This window comes from Bombus flavifrons, chromosome 18 (genome assembly GCF_040668555.2).
Source record: "Bombus flavifrons isolate JBK064 chromosome 18, iyBomFlav1_principal, whole genome shotgun sequence".
NCBI classification, from domain to species: domain Eukaryota; kingdom Metazoa; phylum Arthropoda; class Insecta; order Hymenoptera; family Apidae; genus Bombus; species Bombus flavifrons.
This window is the reverse complement of record NC_138459.1, coordinates 2,931,915-2,954,977: the sequence shown is the minus strand read 5'-3', so window position 1 is coordinate 2,954,977 and position 23,063 is coordinate 2,931,915. Positions and strand designations below refer to the sequence as shown.

The following is a 23,063-nucleotide window of genomic DNA, read 5'->3' as shown; positions in this document are numbered from 1 at the left end:
TATCGTATACTCTGACCAGGGAACCACTATCTATAAATTATCGTTCGTGCAGTTGCGCGACAATTCGAAGCAACGTCTTACCGTGGCACATGAATGCGACACACGCACACTAGGATGCATTAACTTTCGTCGAACAGCTATAAGTTTTTTTCATGTACAGGCCGAGGTTGACAGGAAGTCGGGCCTCGTGGGAAGGGCGAATGGCGCGGGGGGTGTACGAGGTAAGCAGACGATGACGAATCTTCTCGAGTAGGAAGTTCATAGGCTGGAGTAACTTTAACCAAGGATATTCTCCGCGATTTCTTTCCCTTCGGCTGGAAAAGTGGCGAGACGCTAGGCGTTGCGACTCGGACAACTTTTCCACGCGCAGGTGTTGCCATAGTTCGAGAAAAGTAGAACGGCCACCGACGTTTTTTCCTCTGACAACGTTTTTAGATGATAAATCTGCTTCTCTCGGACAGTCGTACCAGACACTTTGTTATTCACCGAGCGCGAATCTGTTGTTTCGATCGGCCGTGCGTAACATGGCACACGTTCATCGAGAAAGCGAAACGGGCAATGGTGGGAAAGCGGTAGGGAAAGCTTTTCCTTGGCAAAAATTATCCGCGAGGGTTAAAAATCATCAAATCGTTGTCAACGATCGTTTCAGCGTCTTCTCTCCTGGCTTTGATGACGTCGTTTATCTTCGAAACCGCTCGCGTCTCGTCTTTACGGTAGTTTATGACGGCATCGGATTGTATTTTCAACAGTCACATCGTAAGTTTCTATCAACGTGATTCGAATAGCGACTTTCGGCTATTTCGTACGTTCGTTTTCCGTTTACTTTACGATAACCGGAAATTTAGTGAAAAGAATTTCGAGCATCCTACGTCTCGAGCATCGAGCGTCTACGTGACGCGACGAAGCTTTCCCACCGGTGGGCGAGAAAAATTATTCGAACAAAGGAATATTTATTTACACGAACGGCTGTGCGAACTATCGCCGAGAAGAAGGGATAGGAAACGAAAAGAGCGAAGAAGAAAAGAGAAAGGAAGGCAAGTTGATGGGAAGAATGTAGGCAGATGTAATTTTCAAAGCGTGGAAATGGAAAAAGTGCAATGTCGTGTCCTTTCCCCCGTTTCCAAGTTTCCCTCGCAATTTTTCCCGTTGGCTCCATTTATTTATTTATTCTCGCGTGAATGTTGGCTTCGTATCATCCTTTTGTTTCTGTGCTCGGCCCGGCCAGGCCGGCTTTTCAAATTTTCATTGTCATTTATTCGTTATTAGGACCGACTCCCTCTGCCAACCCCGCTGCGTCGCGCCACGCGCCCCACGAAATTGCGTCCAACCGTCGTTTCGACATAATTAATTTGCCCTTCCGAAAGTATGTCCCACTGATTAATTAGTCGCGCTTTATTTTCGTCAGTCACGAATGACGAACCCGAACGAAGAGAGTATCGCGGGAGAGGGTGGCGTTAGCGAAATTAAAATGAATTCGATCAGCCTCTCCCTTCTCTCCAATTTCCGCACCTTCGCCGAGAGTTCGCCTATCGAAAAATGTTCGGTCGATAAAGTTTTCTCTAGATTTACAGATCAACAGGATTTTAATCGAATCGGTCATACGCGAGCGATATAATTCGAGAATTATAAGGCGGCAAAAGGCGCAATCTCGTGTTTCGTCCGGCGAATAAGTCAAAGTCCGGATTCTTCTTTATCCGGTCGCGCACGCGGTCAATTAAATTTAAAGCCGCTGGCGGTAATTCCGTCTCTTAAATTTTCCGACGAACCGGCTGCCACAGCAAACGCTGACGAACCAACCGAGTGCTTGTTAAAATCTTTCCTCCGTTCGGTGGACTCTGGCGCGAGCGAACAGCAACTTACGTTTTTATTTGGCGGCCGCGTATGTGTAGTTAATGAGCGGGGGGGGGGGGGCGGCGGCGGCGGCGGCGGCGGCGGCGGAACAGGAAAGGGACAGGAAAGTTAATTTTTCTAACGAACGGCAGGGGACGGTAGCCGGAGGAAAATAGGCCGCGTTCTGGAGGACGAATCCGGCGACGTTCTCTGTACAATCCTTCTTCTTTTCCTTCTTTTTTCTTTTCTTTTTTTTTTTTTTTTTTTTGTTCCTCATCGGAACGATGTCATATTCCTTTCAAAAACTTCACCGCTGCTCTCTAGAATCGAGAGGTAGGTCGAAATGGAAGGGGTAACAATCGCGCGAGTTTTCAAAACCGCATGCGAACTCCTTCGGGGTAGATATTGTTCCCGACACACCGTAATCCTCCGTCCTACTTTCGTCCCAAGATTCCACAAACGTAATCAGACTTTCCGAGTTGTGGAGAACGTCCGCAGCTGGGCAAATAAGCGAATGATCGATAACGAACCAGCTACGAGAATCGTATTTCGTTGGTAACGTCGTGGCGCCTCTCGGATGTATCAGAATGATCGAGAAACTTCGAGTTTCCTTCCATTCGTTTAGTTGCCCGAAGCGTGACGTGCCTTTTCCTCGGTTCACCCTGTCGTTGTCTAACTCTCTTCCTGATTTTTCTCCTTTTCTATTCCACGAAACGACCCACATTTTCCCGCCAGTTGTCGGTCCGAATGCAGCGCCTGCAGGCAACGGTATCTCCGGTGTGACACTATGCAGATTAAAATCCGATAAAAAAAAAAAGAGAGCGACGGAGGGTGGACGAGAGCGAGAGAGAAAGAGGGGCCCGAGGGACTTTGACAAATCGTCGAAAAATGCGAACGCGAAACAGCAGGGGGGCGGTACCCAGAGGTCGGTGTTCTTCTTTTTTAACCTGTACATAACGGGGATCCACCCTCTTCTTTCCTCTTCGGGTTGGCACGAGTGCCAAACTCCACCTGTCTCGCATTGTTGTCTCTCTCTCTCTCTCTCTCTCTCTGAGTCTCGCTTGCCCCTATATAGGTCGTTTCAGATTCGTTTATCCGTTTTAGGAGTCAGGTAATCACCACGGGTCGGTATTTTGCGATCGTTGACAATGGTCGGCGTTAGAGGTTCGAGTGTTCAGAGGGGTGGAAAAATATCCAAGTTTTCGAATGGGTGAATCTCGGTGGAGGAAATTGTAGGAATTCATAATCTTTGGACAAGCTGGCGAACCCGGTCAACTTACAGGTTAGAATAAAAGTTAATAATTCCCGCGGGATCTATAGCGATTATCGAACTTTCCCAGATCTTGTTCCGAGCGTATGGACCTATTAAAACAATTCGCAATTTGTGAGAAAATTAAAAAAAAAAAAAAAAAAAGAAAAGGAATCTCTGTGGCGAATAAAATACGTCGGACGTTAGATTTATTATTCGTAGATCCGTGCAACGTCGATTCAAGTGACGTAACGTGTTTGTTTGAAAAAACCGAGTGGAAATTGAGACAACCCGAAACATTTACATATTTGCCAAGGTAAAAACACATGAAAATTAAAAATTCAAAGACAAACCATCAAGGATTATTATAAATTAAACGAGAATCATCTCCATTGCCGAATGGTCGAGGTTCTCTCGTTTGAACGAGCCAGTACCTATGCGACCGTGCACACGCTTTTCATCCACGCCTAACCCATTTTTTATCCGGATCCATATTTACTACCCTGGTCTCGTGAGCCCCTCCAACGCTCCGGCCGGCTCGTTTCCCCTGTCCGCGAAGCGCATCACTTACGACCACAGTCGGAGGATCAAAGTGTCGTTAGCGGGTTTGAAAAAAAGAGGCTGCCATCGTCTATGAGCTACGTCGGGGCGAATAGAATTATCAGGAAACTTCGTTGCGCGATCCTAGGTAAAAGCGCCTTTCGAGCGAGCACACCGCTTCAAAGCGGACCCCGACTGGTTCGAGATTCAACGACTTTCATGAAAATCCTTCGTAACCACGCGAAATTTTCAGCGTGTACCGACTTTGCGAGCACTTCGAGTCCGCAAACAACAGGACGTTGATATATCCTTTCTGGTCGGTCCACGAAATCTACGTGGAACAAAGTACAAATTTGAAAGTTCCGTAGCACTCGAGTTCCAAGTATCCTTTTCGCTTAAATATATCCGCATAAATGATAAATTTACGCGGATAATAGCGGAATACGCGTAAAAATAGCCAGCAAATATATTCATCGAAACCTTTCTCGGTTCTGCCTCAGTTTCCCATTTACCTTGGGCTCGACGCGAGACATAGATGCCTTAGACGAATAGACCGCACAAGCCGCGAGATACCACCACGAGTCGCGTTAATGGAAAGCAAAGCGTTGGAAACGCGACAGAGAACCGGAGGTATCCGACAGCGGAGGCCATGTTTCGGTGCCGAGCAGCGGAACCGATGTCGCGCAATAATCTGCAACGATCTACATAACGATCCTCGATAAATATCCGGCAACGAGAACCATTATCACGTCCCAGAAACTTCGCTATCCATTCGGTTGTCGGTGTTGTATTAACGAGACACAGGGCTGATTGCACAATAGAATCCGGCAAAGTGCTCTCGATTTCTTTTCCATCGTAAACGAGGTTCAGCGGCCCCGGCTCGGAATTAGCAGAACCATCGGCCCGGTGTTTCGTTCCGTCTCTTATGTCGTCGTTTCTCTCGTTCCTATCGTCATTCCGCCGTTTGCACAACGAACGAAAGTCGTTAAGTTCGTCCCCGAGAATCGTTCCGGCAACTACGCCTTGCTATCCGCTTCTCACCCCCTTCGTTGTCCACCTTCTCGTCATCTTCGAGCTTTTAATTACCGATCGGCATTCTAATTAATGAATGGATTTGCCCGGGGCACCGGGCAAATCGTTATCGATCGTGCGAAACAACGGCTATTAAGGGGGTCGCCGAGGACGAAGACAACGACGGCCAGGAGGAGAAGACAGCGGAGGACCTGGAGCGGACGAGGAGCACTACCGAAGAAAACGGAGAAAGGGGAATGGCATCTTCCAATGTTCTTTGAGAATTGTACTTACTTTCTTTGTACTGGAGAACGTTCGAGTGCTTCTCGTGAATGACGACGCAACGGTAGCAGGATTTTCTGTAACAGAACGGAAACGGGGTTTTCTCTTATTCAAGCCTTTCATTCGATATCGCTCGCTGGAATTAGAACGCTTTCCCCTATTCCCGATTCTTTTCTCCCTCCCCCCACCCCAACCACCACCCGTTATTCCTTGTTTTCTCTTTCGTTTCTCGTTAGGCGACGACGCGAACTCATCCTCGGGATTAACGGAGGACTCGGCCATCTTAATGAGAACCGCCTCGACGAGCTTGGAAATTCGCGAGATCGAACCGAACAATTGACCGAATTAACGCGGACCTCGTGGCCAACGAGATCCCTCTATCGTCTGTGCGTGCTGTTTTCTAGAAAATCCGATTCGTGTAATCGCGTATCGTAACAAGAACTTTTTATAGGAAATTAACCGCGCCCCCTTTTAACGGCGTAAGCTATAGGAAAAGTTTTTATTTCGTACTGTCTTCGATTAGAAAAATTCATTCGATAACCGTTCTTCCGCGCCGTGTAACTTTTATTAAAGAAATTTCCTTCAGGATTCCAACTTTTGCGGTTGCTCTTATGATACCTGCAGGACTATCTCTTTTACGACAGGTTTTACTTCTTTCGCTGTCGTTAACCGTTCCCCTACTTTCAAAAAAGGTACGTCCCATACATACGAATAAAGTACCACAGAATTTTTTTTTTTTTTTATATCTTGGAAAAAACTAACGTTTAATTTGATATCTGGATCAAAAGTACGATAGCACGAGTTTCCCTGATTTTCTGATTTTTATCTTAATTATTGGTCGAAATGTCGTGTTCTAACATAAGATAGCTAAAAAGCGGAACAATTTGTCCGATCTGTCCCAAAAAATATAAGCCTTTTAACATCAGATGGCAAGTTCATGAAGTTTCGCGAAGAGATTAGGGTCGCACGTAATACCAGTACCTTGTCGATCAATCTCTATCTCAACTAATCTTTACCAAAATCGTTTCCCTCTCATAAATTTTATCATAATGTCAAAAAATCGCTTGTCCTAATGCTCGTACCTTTACCAAAGCTTCACAAAGCTTTGTCAACTTGTCAGCTGTTCTTAAAACACTCGTATGCTTGAATCTAACGAGTCGCTTTCATTTTCAACTACGTCGTGTAAAGATACTACGTACCTCTTGGTCATAGAGTAACACGAAAATCAGAAAACCTCAGACGTATTTATCATATTTCTCTTCCATGATCTTCGGTATGGAAAGCAAAAGATGCGACTTGTCGTATCTTTCCCTCTGTGCTCTTCGTATTCGAATCGAAATGAAACCGCGATTGCCGTTTAAACTTCACCGGATCAACCGGAAACCACGATACCTCAGTGCCAGTGCCATTTCCGCGTTTTTTTTTTTTTTTTTTTTTCTATCTCGCTCGACGCTATATCGATCGGACACTTTGCAGGCGAACCCGATAGAAATCTCTACGAAAACTTCGGTCAGCTCGTGTGACACGAACATTACGCGGCGAATCGACGCGGTTCCCTCTTTCCTCCGCTCGCGTGTACCTCTCTAGCGAAGAAACAACTGCAACCCCCTCTGGTAATACCGCTTTTAATCCCCTTCTGACTCGGCGGCGAAACTCGCTTCCAATCGTATTGCCTGGAATCTGTACGTCGCGTCGCGTCGCGTCGCGTCGCCTCGCCTCGCCTCGCCTCGCCTCGCCTCTTTCTAACGAGTTGACATTCCACGAAACTTTCGTTTCTGGATTTAACTTTTCGTTTCGTTTCGTTTCGTTTCGTTTCGTGATTTTCGACGAGATTCGAAGGATGATTGGCCTTCCGCGTTCCGAATTTGCCTTTGACGTGATCCGATACCAGGAAACGTTATCGTTTCTGGTACTAGGATGTTATTGCACAAGCAGAGAGTAGCGTTAATAATGAAATTTTCATAATAATATATAATTATAGATAAAAAATAAGTTAGAATAGAAGCCTGACTATCCGTCCAAATCGTGGCACACGCTGTTTGAAGCGAAGGCGAAGCCATTGAACTATTTTATAACAATTAATATTGAACAGAAAGTACAAGGATGTCTTAATAAAAATGCACCAATTTACGACAGAAGATCGCAAGTAATAATCTCCAAGTTCTTAATGTATCGTGTAACGATATTTTAATGGCGAAGTTATTGGACGAGAGAGTTCGGATATCGCGAAACCAATACGTTTTACAAGGTACAAAGCAAAATAGAGCGTGTACTCACTGATCAACCAGGAGAAACTTGTCGCCCTCGTTGTGCAGGCACCTACCCTTGCTGGACAATTCATTCCTGGAGATCACGATCGGCTGTCTGACTCCGCTTTGAAACCAGGTGCCTTCCCATTTCAGTGGAAACGTGCATTCTGAAACAAATATCGCAAACATCCACGTGAACAGACTGGATCGGTCGACGCCATCTGCGAAAAATGTCGTATCGCGGCGTGTCCATTTCCGGACGCAATCTTCGTTCGAAGCCGCGTCGTCGTCGAACGCGATACGTTCTTCCCGCCGAACGAAGAAGAGACAACGTAATATTCTCGTGGAAGTAATATGAGACAAATCGCGGCGATGTTCGAAGACAAAAGGGCCAAGAACCGTGGAGACGGCGATGATACGCCGACGAAAGTAAGGGTTGAACGGAGCGCGGTAACGGGAAGGGCGCCGCATAACCATGGCGCCGAGATGGGAATTCCCCGGACGGGATAATCCTAGGGGCGAAGCGAATTTCCGGAAACTACAGCCATAGCACGGAAGGGATACATCCAGCCGAGTTATCGACGATAATCGAAACCCGGCGATGTCCCTCGTGCATCGTTCCTTTCTCTCCGCGCGACCAACCCCTCGATGAACACCTGACCGTGCACACGCAGCGAAAGCGATCCATTTTTGCGACAACGCCATGTATCGCTTTCTTTCCTTCCACCGATAGACTCGTTCTCCTAAGTGCGCAATTAGTTTATTGGATTACAGCTGGTCGAATAATTCTCGATAGGGGAAGGCCACACGGCGAAAACATTATAGGGAAAAGTAACAGAATTATTCGAGACAAGCTAGCTGCAATTGATTTTCCTTCTAATTTGTTACATTGCATCACGAACAACCTTTAAACGATTCGTATTTGAAAACAGATTATCATGACTCAATGGCGTCAATGGCGCGACAAACAGCGAAATGCATCGCGTAGAATATCGTTGACACAGCTCGATAGCCATAGTTTTTCTACGAGAATAGAACTTTTTTTACTCGCGAAAAAGAGGCAGGGAGGTTCGTTCGATCGATGTTAATTTACAATGTCTCTTACAAGAAATCGATGGTGTATCGGTTTAATTGTTGTTTTAGTCCAACTTAATTGAAATTAATACCCGCAAACGGACAAAAAACAGTTAACATTGTTTGATCGTTGGAGAAGGGGCGTGTAGGCACGAAACTGGTTGCAACATATCCAATTTTAAAATCGCTATTCTACGACAGACAAGAAGTGTGATTTATCGTGCTGTTCACCCCTTCGCATACTAAGAAGAGAACGCATATAGAAAGCATAGCACAGCTACGTATGTAATCCTATTTCCAATTTCCACCACCTGGTAATTCCAGAGTCGAATGCAATTTGTAAATCGCATGGTATAATACGATAGTTCCACTTGCTAGTTCAAGCGGCTAACAATAAGAAAGGAAGAACGAGATTGTAGAGCAGTGTCGCGTGACCGAATGACGTCTGGCAAAAAGTAGACAAGTCTCGACAACTGATAAATAAGTCAATCCTTCTTACTCGTTGAACCTCGCTTTGGCTCTCTCTCTCTCTCTCTCTCTCTCTCTCTCTCGCTCTCTCTTTCTCTCTAGGAGAAACACAACGGTGCAATTGCCGCGACGGTAAAAAGGAAACGACAGGGTAAATAAACAAAACGTAGACGGGCATTTCGTTGCGCGATTCTTAATGAGGGGTTAATTGAATCTCATTCCGGGCCTGAACGAGGGAGAGCGGGAAAAATATTATTCCAGGGAGGGTCGCGGAACGAAAGTAACGGGCGAGGTACAAGCGACGTTTTCCAGTCGTGTCTTTAAGTAAAAGCTTCGTAAATAAAAGCTGTTATTGTCGTCTACCGTCGGCGTGTCGGAATGTTGATTCATCTAATTGTGGCAATCGTTTTCGCGTCTCTGTTAAGATCGAGCCTGGCACGCTCGGAACGAACAGCGTCACATCGGAGAGAAAATAATCGAATTGGATTCTTCTTTGACGACACGCCTCTTCCTATCGTTGTTCCCTTCTCTCTCTTTCTCTTTCTCTTTCTCTTTTCCTTCCTCTTTTCTACCCGTGTGCCATTTTTTGCTCTTAACAGGACGTTTCGCGACGCGTCTTCGGTCGATAGAACAGATGTCTGCCCGCTTTTAATGTGGAATAAAAAAATTTATTCTCCCCGGAGAGCAGCCACTTTCCCCGGAGGGTTTGATAGAATAATAAAGCGCGAAGGAAGCGTTTTAAGAGTTCCCGCTGTTACGCTTATCTCGAAGGGGACGACGCTCGCTGATATTGACGCCTGTCATTTTCGAAAGTTTTTTCACCGACGCGTTCCTTGGAAAACACACTTCCAGCCTTTCGTTACATCCACAGAGTGTCAAATCGTGTTTCTTCTGGCGAAAGAAAAACAATTTCCCCCTCTGATATATGAAACACGCTGTATGAAATGCTCGTGCACATGAAAAATTGAATTCAATTCCCGGAAGAGGGGTGGAACGGACGCATTCGTTAACGGGGATCCTCTGTTTTCTCATTCAAGAAGTTAACTATCACCCTTAAATAAACAACGACGGTGTGCCCGTAACTCAGCGACCGCAAAGTGTCGTGCTTCTTCGGCTGTCGCCGTTTCTTCGGCCAAAGAATTAAACCGTAAAGAAAAACGAGAAGCCGGCTGCCGACATTTACGCGCAATCCCAAGTTCTTATCGCTAAACAGTATCGGCGTGGCGCGGCTACACGGCGAATAGAGAACGAGAGAGAGAGAGAGAAAGGGATCGCAGGAAGATTCGATTTCGCGACAGGATGGGTAGGAAAGAGCCACCGCGAAACATTCGACCGTTTTTTTTCCCCTCTCGTTCCATTCCGATGCTCTGGTAGCTGGTCTCGCCCCTTCTACCCTAGGGGCGAGATTCTCCATCGCGACTGGGCCGCTGCGCCGCGCTGGTGCGAACTGTGATTACGGATTTCGAGTCTCGCCCGCGGATTTTACGAGCCCGCCGTGAATCGCGCGTGAGCTCTCCATCCTTCCCTCTCTCTCTCTCTCTCTCTCTCTCTCTCTCTCTCTCTCTCTCTTTACCCTCTCCGCCCTCGAAATCCACCCTCCATCCACCCTCTCCCTTGCTCCCGATGTTCTCTTCTCCTTTCTGTTCCGGGCACGTCGAAAAGCAGCAGAGGCAACCCGCGGCATTCGAACCGCATGAAAATAAATAAATGCCCGAGGGTGGCCGGCGTCGGTGAGACGCGAGGACGAAGGGGTAAAGGGGCGTAGAGGTAGTGGATTCGCTCCAGGGACTCACCGCCACCACCTGCTATCGATTTCACCCTCGAAACTCAGCCGTGCCGATCTGACGAATCGCTTCTTTTCTGCCGATTTTCTTCCAGCTTTTCACCGATTGTTCGCTTCTTCTCTATTTCCGGACTGGTTCGATCCTTCGGCCAATGTTAGATATACTCGGACGAGGTTTTGGTCATTGGTCAGCTGGTGGAATTCGAATTTGTCGGAATTAAGGTTCATGCATTTATTCGTACGCAAATATGTTATCCGCCGAGGTTGTCCGCTCGACTGTAAAACGTTTCCAATGACAGAACGAAAGGAGGTAGTCACGTCGTAAAAGAGACTCGAGCAAATAAAGGCGATAGCCACGGGGCTTGTGGTACTACATTTAGAACCGGGTAAATTGAAATACTACAATCAGCAATCTTCCGCAATGGCTGATTCGGTTACAAGATTTCGTTGTCGGCTAATGTTGGAAATGGGTATAGGTTGGAAATCGAGATTTAAACATTGTAACATTCCTCGATATTTACAGATTTCGCAATATCCTTTTCTTTGTCGATTTCACGCTCAACGATAAAATCCCATTAACGTGTAGCGTAAAATGTACGTACACGAAAAGACGCGTCACCACCTACGATTCGCTAAAGTCAAAAAGTCGTAGGAAACGTCCAATACAAGGCCAAAAATATACGCAAAATCACACAGGAGATTGGTAGAATCTTTTACTCGTTGCTGTACGACGCACAAGACTTTTGGACAAAACATTCCTCGGCGTTGGAAACTCTGGCGTGTCTCGATTGAAAGTTGAACGAAATTCGAGAAAAATATCGGTCAGTTAGCGTATTTACGTCGAACGAAACAAGTGCACGGTAAAGGAACCCGCGAAGATCCAGCAACCTTATTTTCCGTTAAAGAAACGAGCCTGGGCACGTGTTCGGGAATTCGAGATGCGCGAAACTACGCAAGGTTTATTCTCACGAACGAGTCGTTACTTCTCTACGACCAGCTTCTTACCGGCTCGTATCCAGCCCATTCTTCGTACGAACAACGATCCCCGGGTGGCCGTACGTCTCCCCGGAAATGGACCGCGTTCTCCAATTGGACAATGATAATAAGGATAATAGCGACAAGAATAATAAGGACGACGATTAGAAAAATTGCACGGACGACCCCCTTGGGATCTACCGTCTACCACGGCGTTTGTTGCTTTGCTTTCGCCTCTTGTTGAACGTTACGCCAATTAAAATTAATTGCCGGGGGGGGGGGGGGGAAGAAGAGTGCACGAGCTGCCTGAAATCGTGTCGTCTTGTTGTAACGCGAAAACGATGCACGTTCGTTAAACGTACATACGGCAAAGAAGATATAGTACAGAAGATTTGCCGTGAAAGCGACTTCAGTTCGCTTTCGCGTATAATTGCGAACGTCGGTGAGGTTCGAAATTCTCGTAAATCAAACGAGATTTACGATTCGCCGTGATTTGTATCGTTCCCGAGGAAAAACAAAAGAAAATCTTTCTCCGTTCTCAATCGTAAAATATTTTATATTTTTTACGATGGAAAGAAGAGGAAGGGCGCGACATTAGCATTTATAAAACGGGAATAAACTATCAATCGGCGATAATAAACGACAGATTTTAATCACGGCGGTAACGTAGCGCGAGCGTTAACGAAAAATGGAATTTTCCGTTTATTTTGCCCTGGGCTGTTTTTTTTTCTTTTTTTTTTTTTTTTTTTTTTCAGAAAACCGTCGGACAATACACGCGATATAACGGTAGCGGCAATTTTTCATTCTTTATCCCCGGCACGATCCATTTCACCGGTATTCAAGCAGCCGTAACGACTCCTGCGTGGCTGTAATTTACCCCAGAAATGGCCCACGACAAAATACACCCTGCTTGTAGCGACGGAGAGGGCGCGTCGGGGCCGGGGAGTCACGTGGCCGGCCCCGAAATTTCTTGATTAAGACGACGACACGCGATCTTCCGTGGCCGCGTGCGCTCATTTTTCTTCCCGCCGCTCGATCAATCTTTGACCAACACCGCCCCGTTTTCCGGATTCGTAGAAAACCCTCGCGAAAAATCGCTGGTTCACCGCGACTGGCTGACGCCGCGTAAAAAGACGCCACCCCCTCGCAATCCCATTATCGACCAGGAGAAATCGATCGTTCGCTCCCTCCGTGTATCGAGCGTTGATTTCTTTAGAAAATTAGAGGCTCGCCGATGATATCTCGTCAGATATAAATTTGATCTCGCGGGATCGACGAAAGGTCGGGCGAACGAAAGAAGTAAAATCAGTCCGCTCAAAAGCTGGCAGATTGAATATTTATTTAATTTCGAATCTGCTCCACGAGACATAATCGCCTTTCGCTTGGCACGTGGAAGAATTTTAATAGAATTCAGACATACGAGAGATTCTATTGTTCGATCGAAACGTAATTTACGGAAAAAGGGGGAAACCTTGGAATTCTCTAGTGCCGGTTTCTAAATCTGCGGATCGTGATCGCGTTCGCCCGCTGGGGAACAATAGCGCTTCGAAGAAGCGAACACACGGCTCGCATCATTCCGTCGATAAATTGTTTTCAATATCACGGCGGACACGGTATTATCGGCGCTTCATCGTGCAAACAATCGTCAGCGGCAACATCGTTAGTTCGTAAGTTCGAGATTACAATAGAGGCCTGTCGCGCGTCCCGCGATAGGGATTCGATGAGAGAGGTGCACAGATCTAAATAGTGCAGATCGAATCGCACAGATAGTATACAATCTCTCGGATGAATTCCCGTTTGCAGAAGGTATGACCCCGACTCTGCTTTCAGCTCTTCGGATTGAAATCGAACTAATGGCAGAAATTTCACGCGCGCCGGAATCGCTCCGCGATTAAACTGAAAAAAAAAAAAAAAGAGAGGCGAACGAACCGTGGCGTGAGATCCGATCGAGCCAGTGTACACGCTTCGATTACTCGAATATTCGCTGTGATAAGAAAGAACGTTCCTTGAAACATGCAACGACAGACGGCGCGAGTAATTTTCTAATTCCAACAGCTCCGCTTCTCGTTTCGCGTTAAATTTCATATCCTCGCTATCGAGGGAATTCGAGCTTCACAGCTATCGTTCGATCGACTTCAAGACCACGGCACAAGCGTGCTAACCGTGCGCACAACGCAAATCGTATTACACCGATTAATTAATAAATCTTGATATCGTGATTAGGTGTGAATTATCGTATAAATGCCATCGCGAAATGGAAAAATACTGGTTGTTGTTCATGGCACGACGCGGTGAATTTTCACGTCCAACATTATAGCAGGGACGCGACCGGCAGACTGTAGCGTGTTTTCCGCGCGACCGAAAGTCGCTGAATTCGAACTGTGTCACGAAGTCGTAATACCAGAGTCGAGTAGGTGGCTAGATAAATCGTGCCTTTCGATACCACGTTCCTAATCGTTCGTAATAGCACGTGTCGTGCGCGTGACGAGTTTAAATGCCAGTCACGCGAACGAATTGAGCCGATTATAAATTATTTGATACCATACGCTGTCACATTACTACTCGCTTCTTATCGTCGGTATTAAATGGCGAAAGACGACCATTTTTATGTTTCCCTACGTCATTAAGATAGAAGGACATGAAGTAGTTCCGAAATAATTACGAGAGATCTTTACGTGCCGCGTTTCCTTTCATTTGTAAGCCGTTACTTTGGATTCGTGTCAAATGTTCGTTAAAAACGAGATTAATTAAAAAGAAAGCCAATTTCTCTCCCTGCAAAAAACTACGGGGAAGCTAAAAATATCGAAATAACGGTTTCGATCCGGATAACGAAGCATCGAATAATTTGATCAACGGTGGAATAGAAAATCGCCTGGGAAAATACATATGGGTTACTACCAGTGGGAGAGAACAGGAAATGAAGATTTAAAGCGAGCGAATGAAATATTTGCCAATACGGATGTGGTCGGATGAGATTAAGTAGCTGGATCATCTCCCAGTGGGAATAGCGTTGATACGGAGGACCGAAACTTTGGCTATAAACCGTGCACGGGCCTAATATATATCACTTATCAGAACGAAAAGTGGCGTGAGCCGGGGTCCTGCGGGTGCCGTTTCCAACAAGCCGATTTACGCAAAGAATTTCGTCTTGCGTAAATTTCCCTAAACGTAAACGCACCTCGGAGAACGCTTATCGTAGGTGTATAAGCGTTGATGTTGCCCGTGTGTCGAATACTTTTGGCAGGAACGACTCTCTCAGTTGCGAGAAACATCGGCCGCGGTGGCAAACGCGATACAAACGATATAAAGTTCTAAAAGTGACGTAGAGCGAAATGAAAATCCCCAGGCGGAGGGAAAAAGCGAGAGTCCATTTCACGGATGCAAACTTGTCGAAAGATTACAAAGAACGGCGGTGGATCGAGAATTAAACTTTAGCCAAATTTCAAGCGTTGCGAGACCGGTCCCCCGTCCCCGCCCCCGTCCCCGCCCCCTCCGTACTTGAAATCTGGAAACGCTTCTTCGTTCGAACGTTTAAACAATCCCCGGTGCTCGCGTTAGATCAAATATCGCGTGTCTCTCTTTTATCCGGCGAACAAAAGCTCTTTTCAGTGGAAACGCGTTGCAACGAGGCGAAACGACTGGTTCGAAGCCGGCTCGAAATACTCTCGTACAAGCAACTATTAACCATTACAACCGGCCGACTCGTCGGCACTTTTATTCTCGGCGTCGACGCACGCGGCGCGACTGGAACAACCAGAACACCGCGGAGGGACCAGGAACACGTTGAGAGGTAGCGGAGGTGTGGCAGGGGCGGCGAGAGAAGAGACGCGCAACAACACACGGCAAACCTGCAACATTGTACACCACTGTGTCGCATCCCTTTACTTCCTGTTTCCCTTCGCCGGCTCTCTCACCGACCTCTAGCCGTGCTTTTCAAAAGAGTTAACGAATTCGGCAATCAGCGGGTGGTATCGGTTTCGATCGGTCGCCGATTTTACGCGCGTTTTTCGCGACTCCCTTTCCCCTCGCGCTTTCAGTCCATGTCCATCTCGCTCTACATTCTCGTTGTTCTCCGTCGTTCGCCGTTGCCCCCTCCGACTCCGGCAACCACGAATCTCGTTGATTTTGTGAAATCATCCGTCGCATGACGTTTTCAGAGTTATGGGATTCAGTCACAAACCGAGAACGGCGACGAATGAAAACGATGGGTATAAAAGACAAAGGGAGATTACAAGATTTGTCTTGAAAGCGCTCACAATTTACAACGTAAAGGCCAACAGAATTGTTCTCTCGTTTCGAAAACGTTACATCGGATTTTCAAGATTTTTGCCGACCTTTGTCTAGCTTCCTTTTGAAGCATGTAGGTCAAATGAAATCAATGTTTCCCGAATGGGCAAAACAATATCGGATTGACAACCGAATGGAAACGTTGTCCAAACGATTCGAAATAAAAAGTTTTCAAACGCGATCGATAAACAAGTATCGTTCTGTAAAACATTGACGGAAAAGCGAATCAATTTCATGCTACACGTATTTTATAAATATAACTGCCTAAACAGAAATGGAATAAACTTTCTTTTTTTTTTTTATTTTTTTCCTTTTTTTAAGTAGAAAGCCAAGTCAGAAGAGACAGGTGGAATAAAATAGTTTTCTCTGTTAACGGTTCGAGGGATGCGTCGTCTCCCTCGGTTACCAGATCGATCCGAAATATCTTAATTCTCTCCTTTCTTGAAATCCAAGTACACAGAGAAAGCACGGGCGATTCCATCGAACCAGCTTGGTTCGTAATTTCTTGCAGACCTCTCGAAGAACCAAGGACACGGTTGATTCATTCTCTCGGGACCTCCTTTCCGTGGGCCAAAGGACGTTCCGAGCAGACCGCGGCAATTGCTTCGCAGCTGCGTCCTCTGGAGGTTGATACGAGCCAGGCTACCGGTGCTCGTTCTTCTTCCGTGTGACACCGGATCGCGGCGATCCATTATCTTTTTATCAGCCGGCCATGCCGCGGCGACGACGACGATGGCGATAGGGACGGCGATGGGGACGACGACGATGGGGCGGCAATGGAGACGACGGCGGTGGACCAACGGAAAAGCGAACACGGGCGTCTCGTGTGAGGGCCTACGTCGAATCTTGGGGACGCCAAGTGAATTATCGTCAGTCGGCCGAGAGAAGAATAGCGCGCCGCGGATCCCTGACACTTTGACAGTCGTCAGGCGACGTAGACGTGCAGGGACCGGGACTCTGGCTGCCAGAATAAGTGGAGAAGGGTGGAAACCGCGACCAGCCTCGTCCTTCTCCTCCTCCTCCTCCTCCTCCTCTGCTCATCCTCGCGCTTCTGCTCGCCCTCGCTTTCGCCCGTCATTGACAGCTGTCAGCCGTCAGCGCTGGAAAGTTTTACGAGGACGAAAGTTGATATTGCTGCGCTTGCAGTTTTGCCCCTTCACCCGATCCCTCTCGACCCATCGCGACCCGTCCTTGTATTTCCCAGCCTCGAGCCCCAACTCGGCGATTTTTTCCCTTTCCGTCTCTTTGTGTCCTTTCTTCTTTCTCTCCGATTTTTCCACGAATTCTTCTCGTCCTACGCTCTGCTGCCCTCTTCCTCTGTTCTCTCTTAATCCATTTTGTCACCCGCTATATATGTATTACGCGTATTGCCCGTTTTGCTTCGATTCAGCTCCTCTTCCCACCGCAACGTCCCTTGTCCTTCGATATTTCGTTGTTCCGCTCACTGGTCCTTTGTTCCTGTTTTTGTTACCCCATGCATTGTATTCTTTCGCTTCCAACATCGCCGCTGTTGCCATCCGCTCGTCCTCTTCTCCTCGGCCGACACGTAACAACACGCCCTCGATTCCTAACCGTTCTGCGTACACCCCTAAGTCTTCCCACGTTCCCACACCTCTTATCTCAACCCCTACTTCCAACTTTACCAATTTTCTAATCGTTTTCCCTTTCCCTGTCTGGCAATCCATTACGCCCTTTACACGCGCCCACGTACTAGCTCCAACTTTCTCACATCCGATTTGCGCAGACGATATTCGATTTTCTAGATTCGAGGGCAACAATTGCCGTCGAAGATCAGCTTTGTTCGTCGGTCGCGTTTCGCCGTTAGATTTCGTCGGCCAGTTAATGCATAGCCCGGTGACAGCGTTGTCGGTTTCGATATCCAACGATAATAGAACCTAACGATTTTCAACCGTTTCACCTGCCCTCGTTTCGCAGTCCCATTTACGCCACGGAATAAACGCGATCAGTTTCGACCTGGTTTAGGAACCGTACGTACCTTTCGTTTCACTTTTGAACCGACTTCCATTTAACTTGCGAATCGTAATCCTCGATTTCATTTTAAGATCGCCGCGTCATTCTCGGTTTACCTTCGGGGATGTCGTTCGAGCATCGATTCCGATTCGACATCCGTCTTCTCACGCGACTATAAAACTGATACATCGCGTGGTAAGCATGTATCAGGATCGACAAACAGAACACGATCTTCACGGCGGGGGTCGATAATCGACGTTTCGACTTCCGAATGAAAAACGAGCATGAAGATTGGAAGGCCGGGCGAAGGGTGGAAGAGTTAGGGTATGAAAAAAATCGAAAATGTTCCCAGTCGTTTGGGAGCGAGAGTGTGTTCGTTGTCGATGACGACGTCACGGATTGAAATGGCGCGTAAAATGGCCACTGCTCCCAAGGGCGAAATATTCCACGTCTCCAATTTTATTCATTCCCAGCGCTTTCGCGTTTCCTCCTCCTCCTCCTCCCTCTCTCTCTCTCTCTCTCTCTCTCTCTCTCTCTCTCTCTCATTTGCCTTTTGCTGTTTTTTCTCTCATGCCGTTGCACGCACAGAAATGTGCTCGCGAGGAGGAGAAATGTACGTGTCGGTACGGTCGAAAGCATTTGTTATTCAGGGGAACAGGTCCTTGGTCCAATAACCGAGGAGCCGGCTACGAGGAGATCGAGCGGAGGCTGCACAACCAACCGGAATGGGAAAATAATATCGATGAAGTGGCACTCCATTCTCGGAGAAACCTCCGTGTTTCCGTGGCGGGGAATTGATCAACCGAACGAATCATAGCGCTCGAGTCCGATTTCTCGTGCTGGGTCTAGACCGGTTACAATTGTTCGCAAGTATTTCACGAGCTGCTTACCAAACGCAGCATCGACAGCATCCACAGCGAAGCTCGTGAGTAAGACTTTCGACGTACGCTTGCAAATAAACGGATATCGTATCCATGATCTACCGTAAACTCGATATTATACGATTTCGTAGTTCAATTTTTTATTTCGAGTCGTAACAGTCGATTTGAACATCGTTTGTTACAGTATCCGAGAACGCAAGAAGTCGAAACAACGTCCTCTGGATAATGTAAAGGAGCGGAAATTCCGAAAAAGAGATCGAGATAGAGAGCGCGATCAACGCGACGAAAGAAGCAGAACCAGAAACTAGATGGCGAACAAAGGAGGTAAGAGAAAAAATGGCCTCGTCTCTTTCATTCGCTATACATAATTGATTGGCGCTTCAAAGGGCCTGGCAATAGTTCGCGGCACGGTATAACGTTGATACGGTACTTTTTCATTCTCGACGCAAAGCTCGTCCGTGTCGATAAAAGTCCAGCGCGGGCATTGCCATTGATCCGGATCACAATAGCCGGCGATCTGACGTGCCGGATGTTCTTGCACTTTTTCCCTTGCCAATGGCAAAGAGAGGACGCGAACAAAACGCGTTGCGGCTCGATTCCAACTACCTAGGCACTCGGTGTTAACTAAACGTAGTCTTTAATATTTGTTGCAATGCACCGAAACGAATCGGTGTACGAAAATCAAATTAAAAAGCAGAGCGATTAAGAGTATACATCTGTTCAGAAATCTCGAGAAACTTGCCAACGTTAAATAGAACCTACCTTAAGCGTAAATAAGAGTCTCGAGTGTTTCGTGCCCAGCGTGGACGCTAGTATACGCGCTGTCACCGCGAAGAAACAACGGAAAATGAAAGCAGGTGATCATTTTACCCTAACCGTTGCGTTCGGTGAAAAGATTACAAACTCGAACGCGATCAACCGTGGAATCGAAGCGGGAAAAAGATTTTACAAACGACAGAAATGGATGGGGAAATTCGCACCGTTTATAATCGTTCGTCGCGCATTATTCCGTATATCGGGCAAAGGTGAAACTAAGGGGGGCGCGCGCGCGCGCGTCCAATTTCCATTGGGGAAATAACTTTAGTCGAGAGAGGTTGGAACACCGCGCGAATAAAAGGCTCGTTTGTTACGAGATTCGTAATCCTCGTCACGAAACTCTAGCCTTCGGCATAATCGCCGGCTGCCCGTGGCTCTTGCGGCCTTACAGTTCAATTTGCAAAACACCGATTCGAGTGGCTCGACGCCGCCGTCGAGGCATTAACAGAAACAAGTTTCGCGATTTACTCGGTAAAGGGTACGAAAGGGTCGGTGAAGAGTCGTGCTTGCTCGTGTCGACGTAGAGAGCTAGAGAGAGAAAGGGAGAAAGAGAGAAAGAGAGAAAGGGGGTAAGAGGTCGCGAGGGAAACGAGAAGAGCGAACTAGAGGGAACGAGAAGAAGGAGGTGGGAGGTCCTTTATTGACCCTCGAAACGAGTTTAAACCGAGGGTGAAGCAACCTGATTGCCGCACCGATTGTATTTGGTGTGGTGGCATAATGAAAATTCTTCTTGCGTCATCTGCCCTTGAGGAGGATAGTTTAACGGCATACTGAGATCCTTTGCCCCATAGTTGGCCGCTGGTCGATCGCGATAAAGTTCATCGGACGATTAAACAGAGCAGTGGACGATGACGTATGAGAACGAAGGTAAGATAAATATGGAATTTCAAAGGCGGAAGAGCCGTAGTTCGGTAGCAGCGGCGAATACGTAGGTTGATCAGCTTTAAACGAATATTTGACCACGTTGCCACGACGCTGCCGGTTAAAAAGAAATTCTAATAATTGAACGCTATTATTATGCCATGTCCGCGATGCGACAAGTGTATTGCGTTCGTGCGACGAGCGTCGCGAAACACCATCGCGTATTCGTTTCAGAGTCAATCGATCGGCGAGGTTCGACTCGAGGGAAAAGTCGTTTTTCGATGGTAAAATTCGGTGATTCGAAGTCGGGAAGCGTTCGCGGTTGATCCGAGCTAAAGCTCCCTCTCTCCCACGGTTTTTCAGCTAAAAAGCATAAGTAGCGATTCGACGGGGAGAATGTAATACAATTCGGAGCGCGCTGGGCTAAGCCAACATCATTAATTCCTCAAAATCAACTGGGAACCATCCACGTTCCATTCGGTCCCTCTCCTATGTCAACAAATTGCAAATTTAACTATTTTAAGCACGACGATGCAATCGTGAGAAACTGTTCAACTCCGACAAAACATATTTACCCGGTTCCGGTTAAATCTATACAATTAACACCACCGACTCCCTTCCCGTGTTCCGCTCAAATTCCCTAACAATACCGAACCCTAACAAAATATCGCTCCTATCGATTCGTTTCACCCATTGTCTTCGGTATTGGGACTTACGATACTCGGCGAATAACTTAAAACGAATGATTTGTCGGTTTAAAGCGCGTTCTTAAAAGCGAACAACAACGAGAGGGTAAAAAAAAAAGGAGAAAAAAAAAAAAAAAGAAAAGGCAATGGTTAAGCCGGTGAACTGGTAACGAAATTGAAGCGACTGAAAGATCGAAACGAGATGATAGCGGCATCGAGTCTGGCCAGACGTTCATCCGTTATTCATTCGTCGAAATCGCTCTTGGATCCGCGGCTGTGCCTATACACGGGCCAGCTCACGAAATCACCATAAAACCCGTGGAAATCCGCGACACGGGAAAGACATTGCACAATTCATAGAGTTCCAGAGCGGGCCGTAACGAGAACGCGGAAGCGGCGTGGAAACGCCAGAGGAGAAAATTGCGTTTCCGCGTCGCCACAGCCGGAAAGAGGGTGGAAGCGGCACCGTTCCCAGCTTCTTTTCTCCGGTATCGCGACGCGCTTCGTGTTTTCTCGTCGAAAATGGATTCGTGACTGTCTCGAAAGGCTAACTTTTACTTTCCACCCCTATTTTCCAACTCGTGCTCGCCCGACGCGAAAAATTTTATTGTACGCGAAGATCTTTGATAAATCCATGCGCGCAAAAATCCCTGTTTCGTACTATGTAAAAGGTGCAGGAGGCGCTCTGAAAAATTGCTAGTTTCATGCTGAAAGATCGCTAAAAACGATTGAAATACGACAAGATTGGATCGTCGTAGCTTCCGTCGTACAGCTTCGTGAATCCAAGATCTGCATGAATACGGAATATAAATGAGAAACGAATTGTACCCACTGCTTCTTGCTCCACTGCTTATCTTACGTTTATAAAATATTCTCCAGCAACTTGAAATTACGATCTATAAATCAAATTGCCGAGCACTTTCGTGCGATATACGTGTCGATGTTTCTAGCGTGGAAACGTATGTGCGCTATTAGAGTATACGTTTTCTGCGTATTCGGCAAGCGGATATTCGGTTCAATTTTCGAATTGCCAAAGAGAAACAAGGAAAGCAACTAGTTCGCGAACGGAACATAAACTTGGCACTGTCTAATCGATAAATATACATATATGCGTATATAGAAACGTAACGTATGGGCGATTATGAATTTACGTAGAAGTACGTAGAACGATATACCGCGGATGTTTACAAATTTATATTTCGAAAAATAGAACGCTTTCGTCCAATAAATAATACAACGAGTTAACTATATTTTGGACGCTTTACATATTTTGTACATTACGTGCGTTTCATCCATTCTTGCTTCTTTCAATTTCTCGTAAGTACATAAAAATAACGCAGTCTAATTATATGTTATATCTTGTTATATATAAGCGCGGATAGATTATTCGAAGCTAAATCTAAAAATCTATCGGAAAGTACAGTGAAGTTTATTAAAAAAGAAAAAAAAAAAAAAAACGGCTCAACGGACTCTCCTACGATCACCGAATATCTTCTAAGCCCTTTTGTAGCCAGCTGAAAATGTCACCGAAACACGCCCCGAAAAAGCTGCCTCAAAGGTCTAAAAGTAGCCAAGTTTTCATCCGTCTCACGGTCCAAACGATGAGAAGGGATTTCGTTATAGAATCCGAGAAAGCAGCTCGAATTTACACCCACACGAATACGTCCGCCGCAACAGCTGAAGGGGAACACAGAGAAAAGGGAGACATTCCTATGGTTGACGATACAAGTAGCGACGAAACTTGGCAGAATTCCGATATTGCGGCGCTGTCACGCCAGACAATTCGAATCTATTGATTATGCTCCACGGCCAGGCTTTAATCTGACCCTGCCTCCCCGTAAATATATCGCGGGCTATATTTTACCTTTTATTTAACGTTTCTCGCCGTTAGATTTATGCCTTTGACGGTTTCGCGAAATGCTTTCAATTTTCAGCTTACGAAGAGAGAGAGAGAGAGAGAGAGAGAGAGAGAGAACGAACCATTCCAGTTTTGCCCATCCTCTTTTCTTTTAACGATCCTTTGCGCCCGCTTTGTGCGCTTCGTCGAGCCGAGTGCCGCTTTCAATTTAAAGGCATTAAATACTCGAACATTAGATATAT

At 46.6% G+C, this 23,063-nt stretch overlaps 1 protein-coding gene across 6 annotated transcripts in view; it reads right to left on the bottom strand.

Moving 5' to 3' along the window:
• LOC138189011 (uncharacterized) overlaps nucleotides 1-23,063 on the bottom strand; it is a 252,813-nt gene that overhangs the window by 47,618 nt on the left and 182,132 nt on the right. For all 6 annotated transcript variants that reach the window (XM_069131158.1, XM_069131161.1, XM_069131164.1 and 3 more), the window contains 2 exons: nucleotides 7,190-7,328; nucleotides 4,925-4,989 (listed from right to left, as the gene is read on the bottom strand). In XM_069131158.1, the coding sequence (XP_068987259.1) occupies nucleotides 4,925-4,989; nucleotides 7,190-7,328 (204 nt within the window). The remainder of the gene's footprint in view (nucleotides 1-4,924; nucleotides 4,990-7,189; nucleotides 7,329-23,063) is intronic.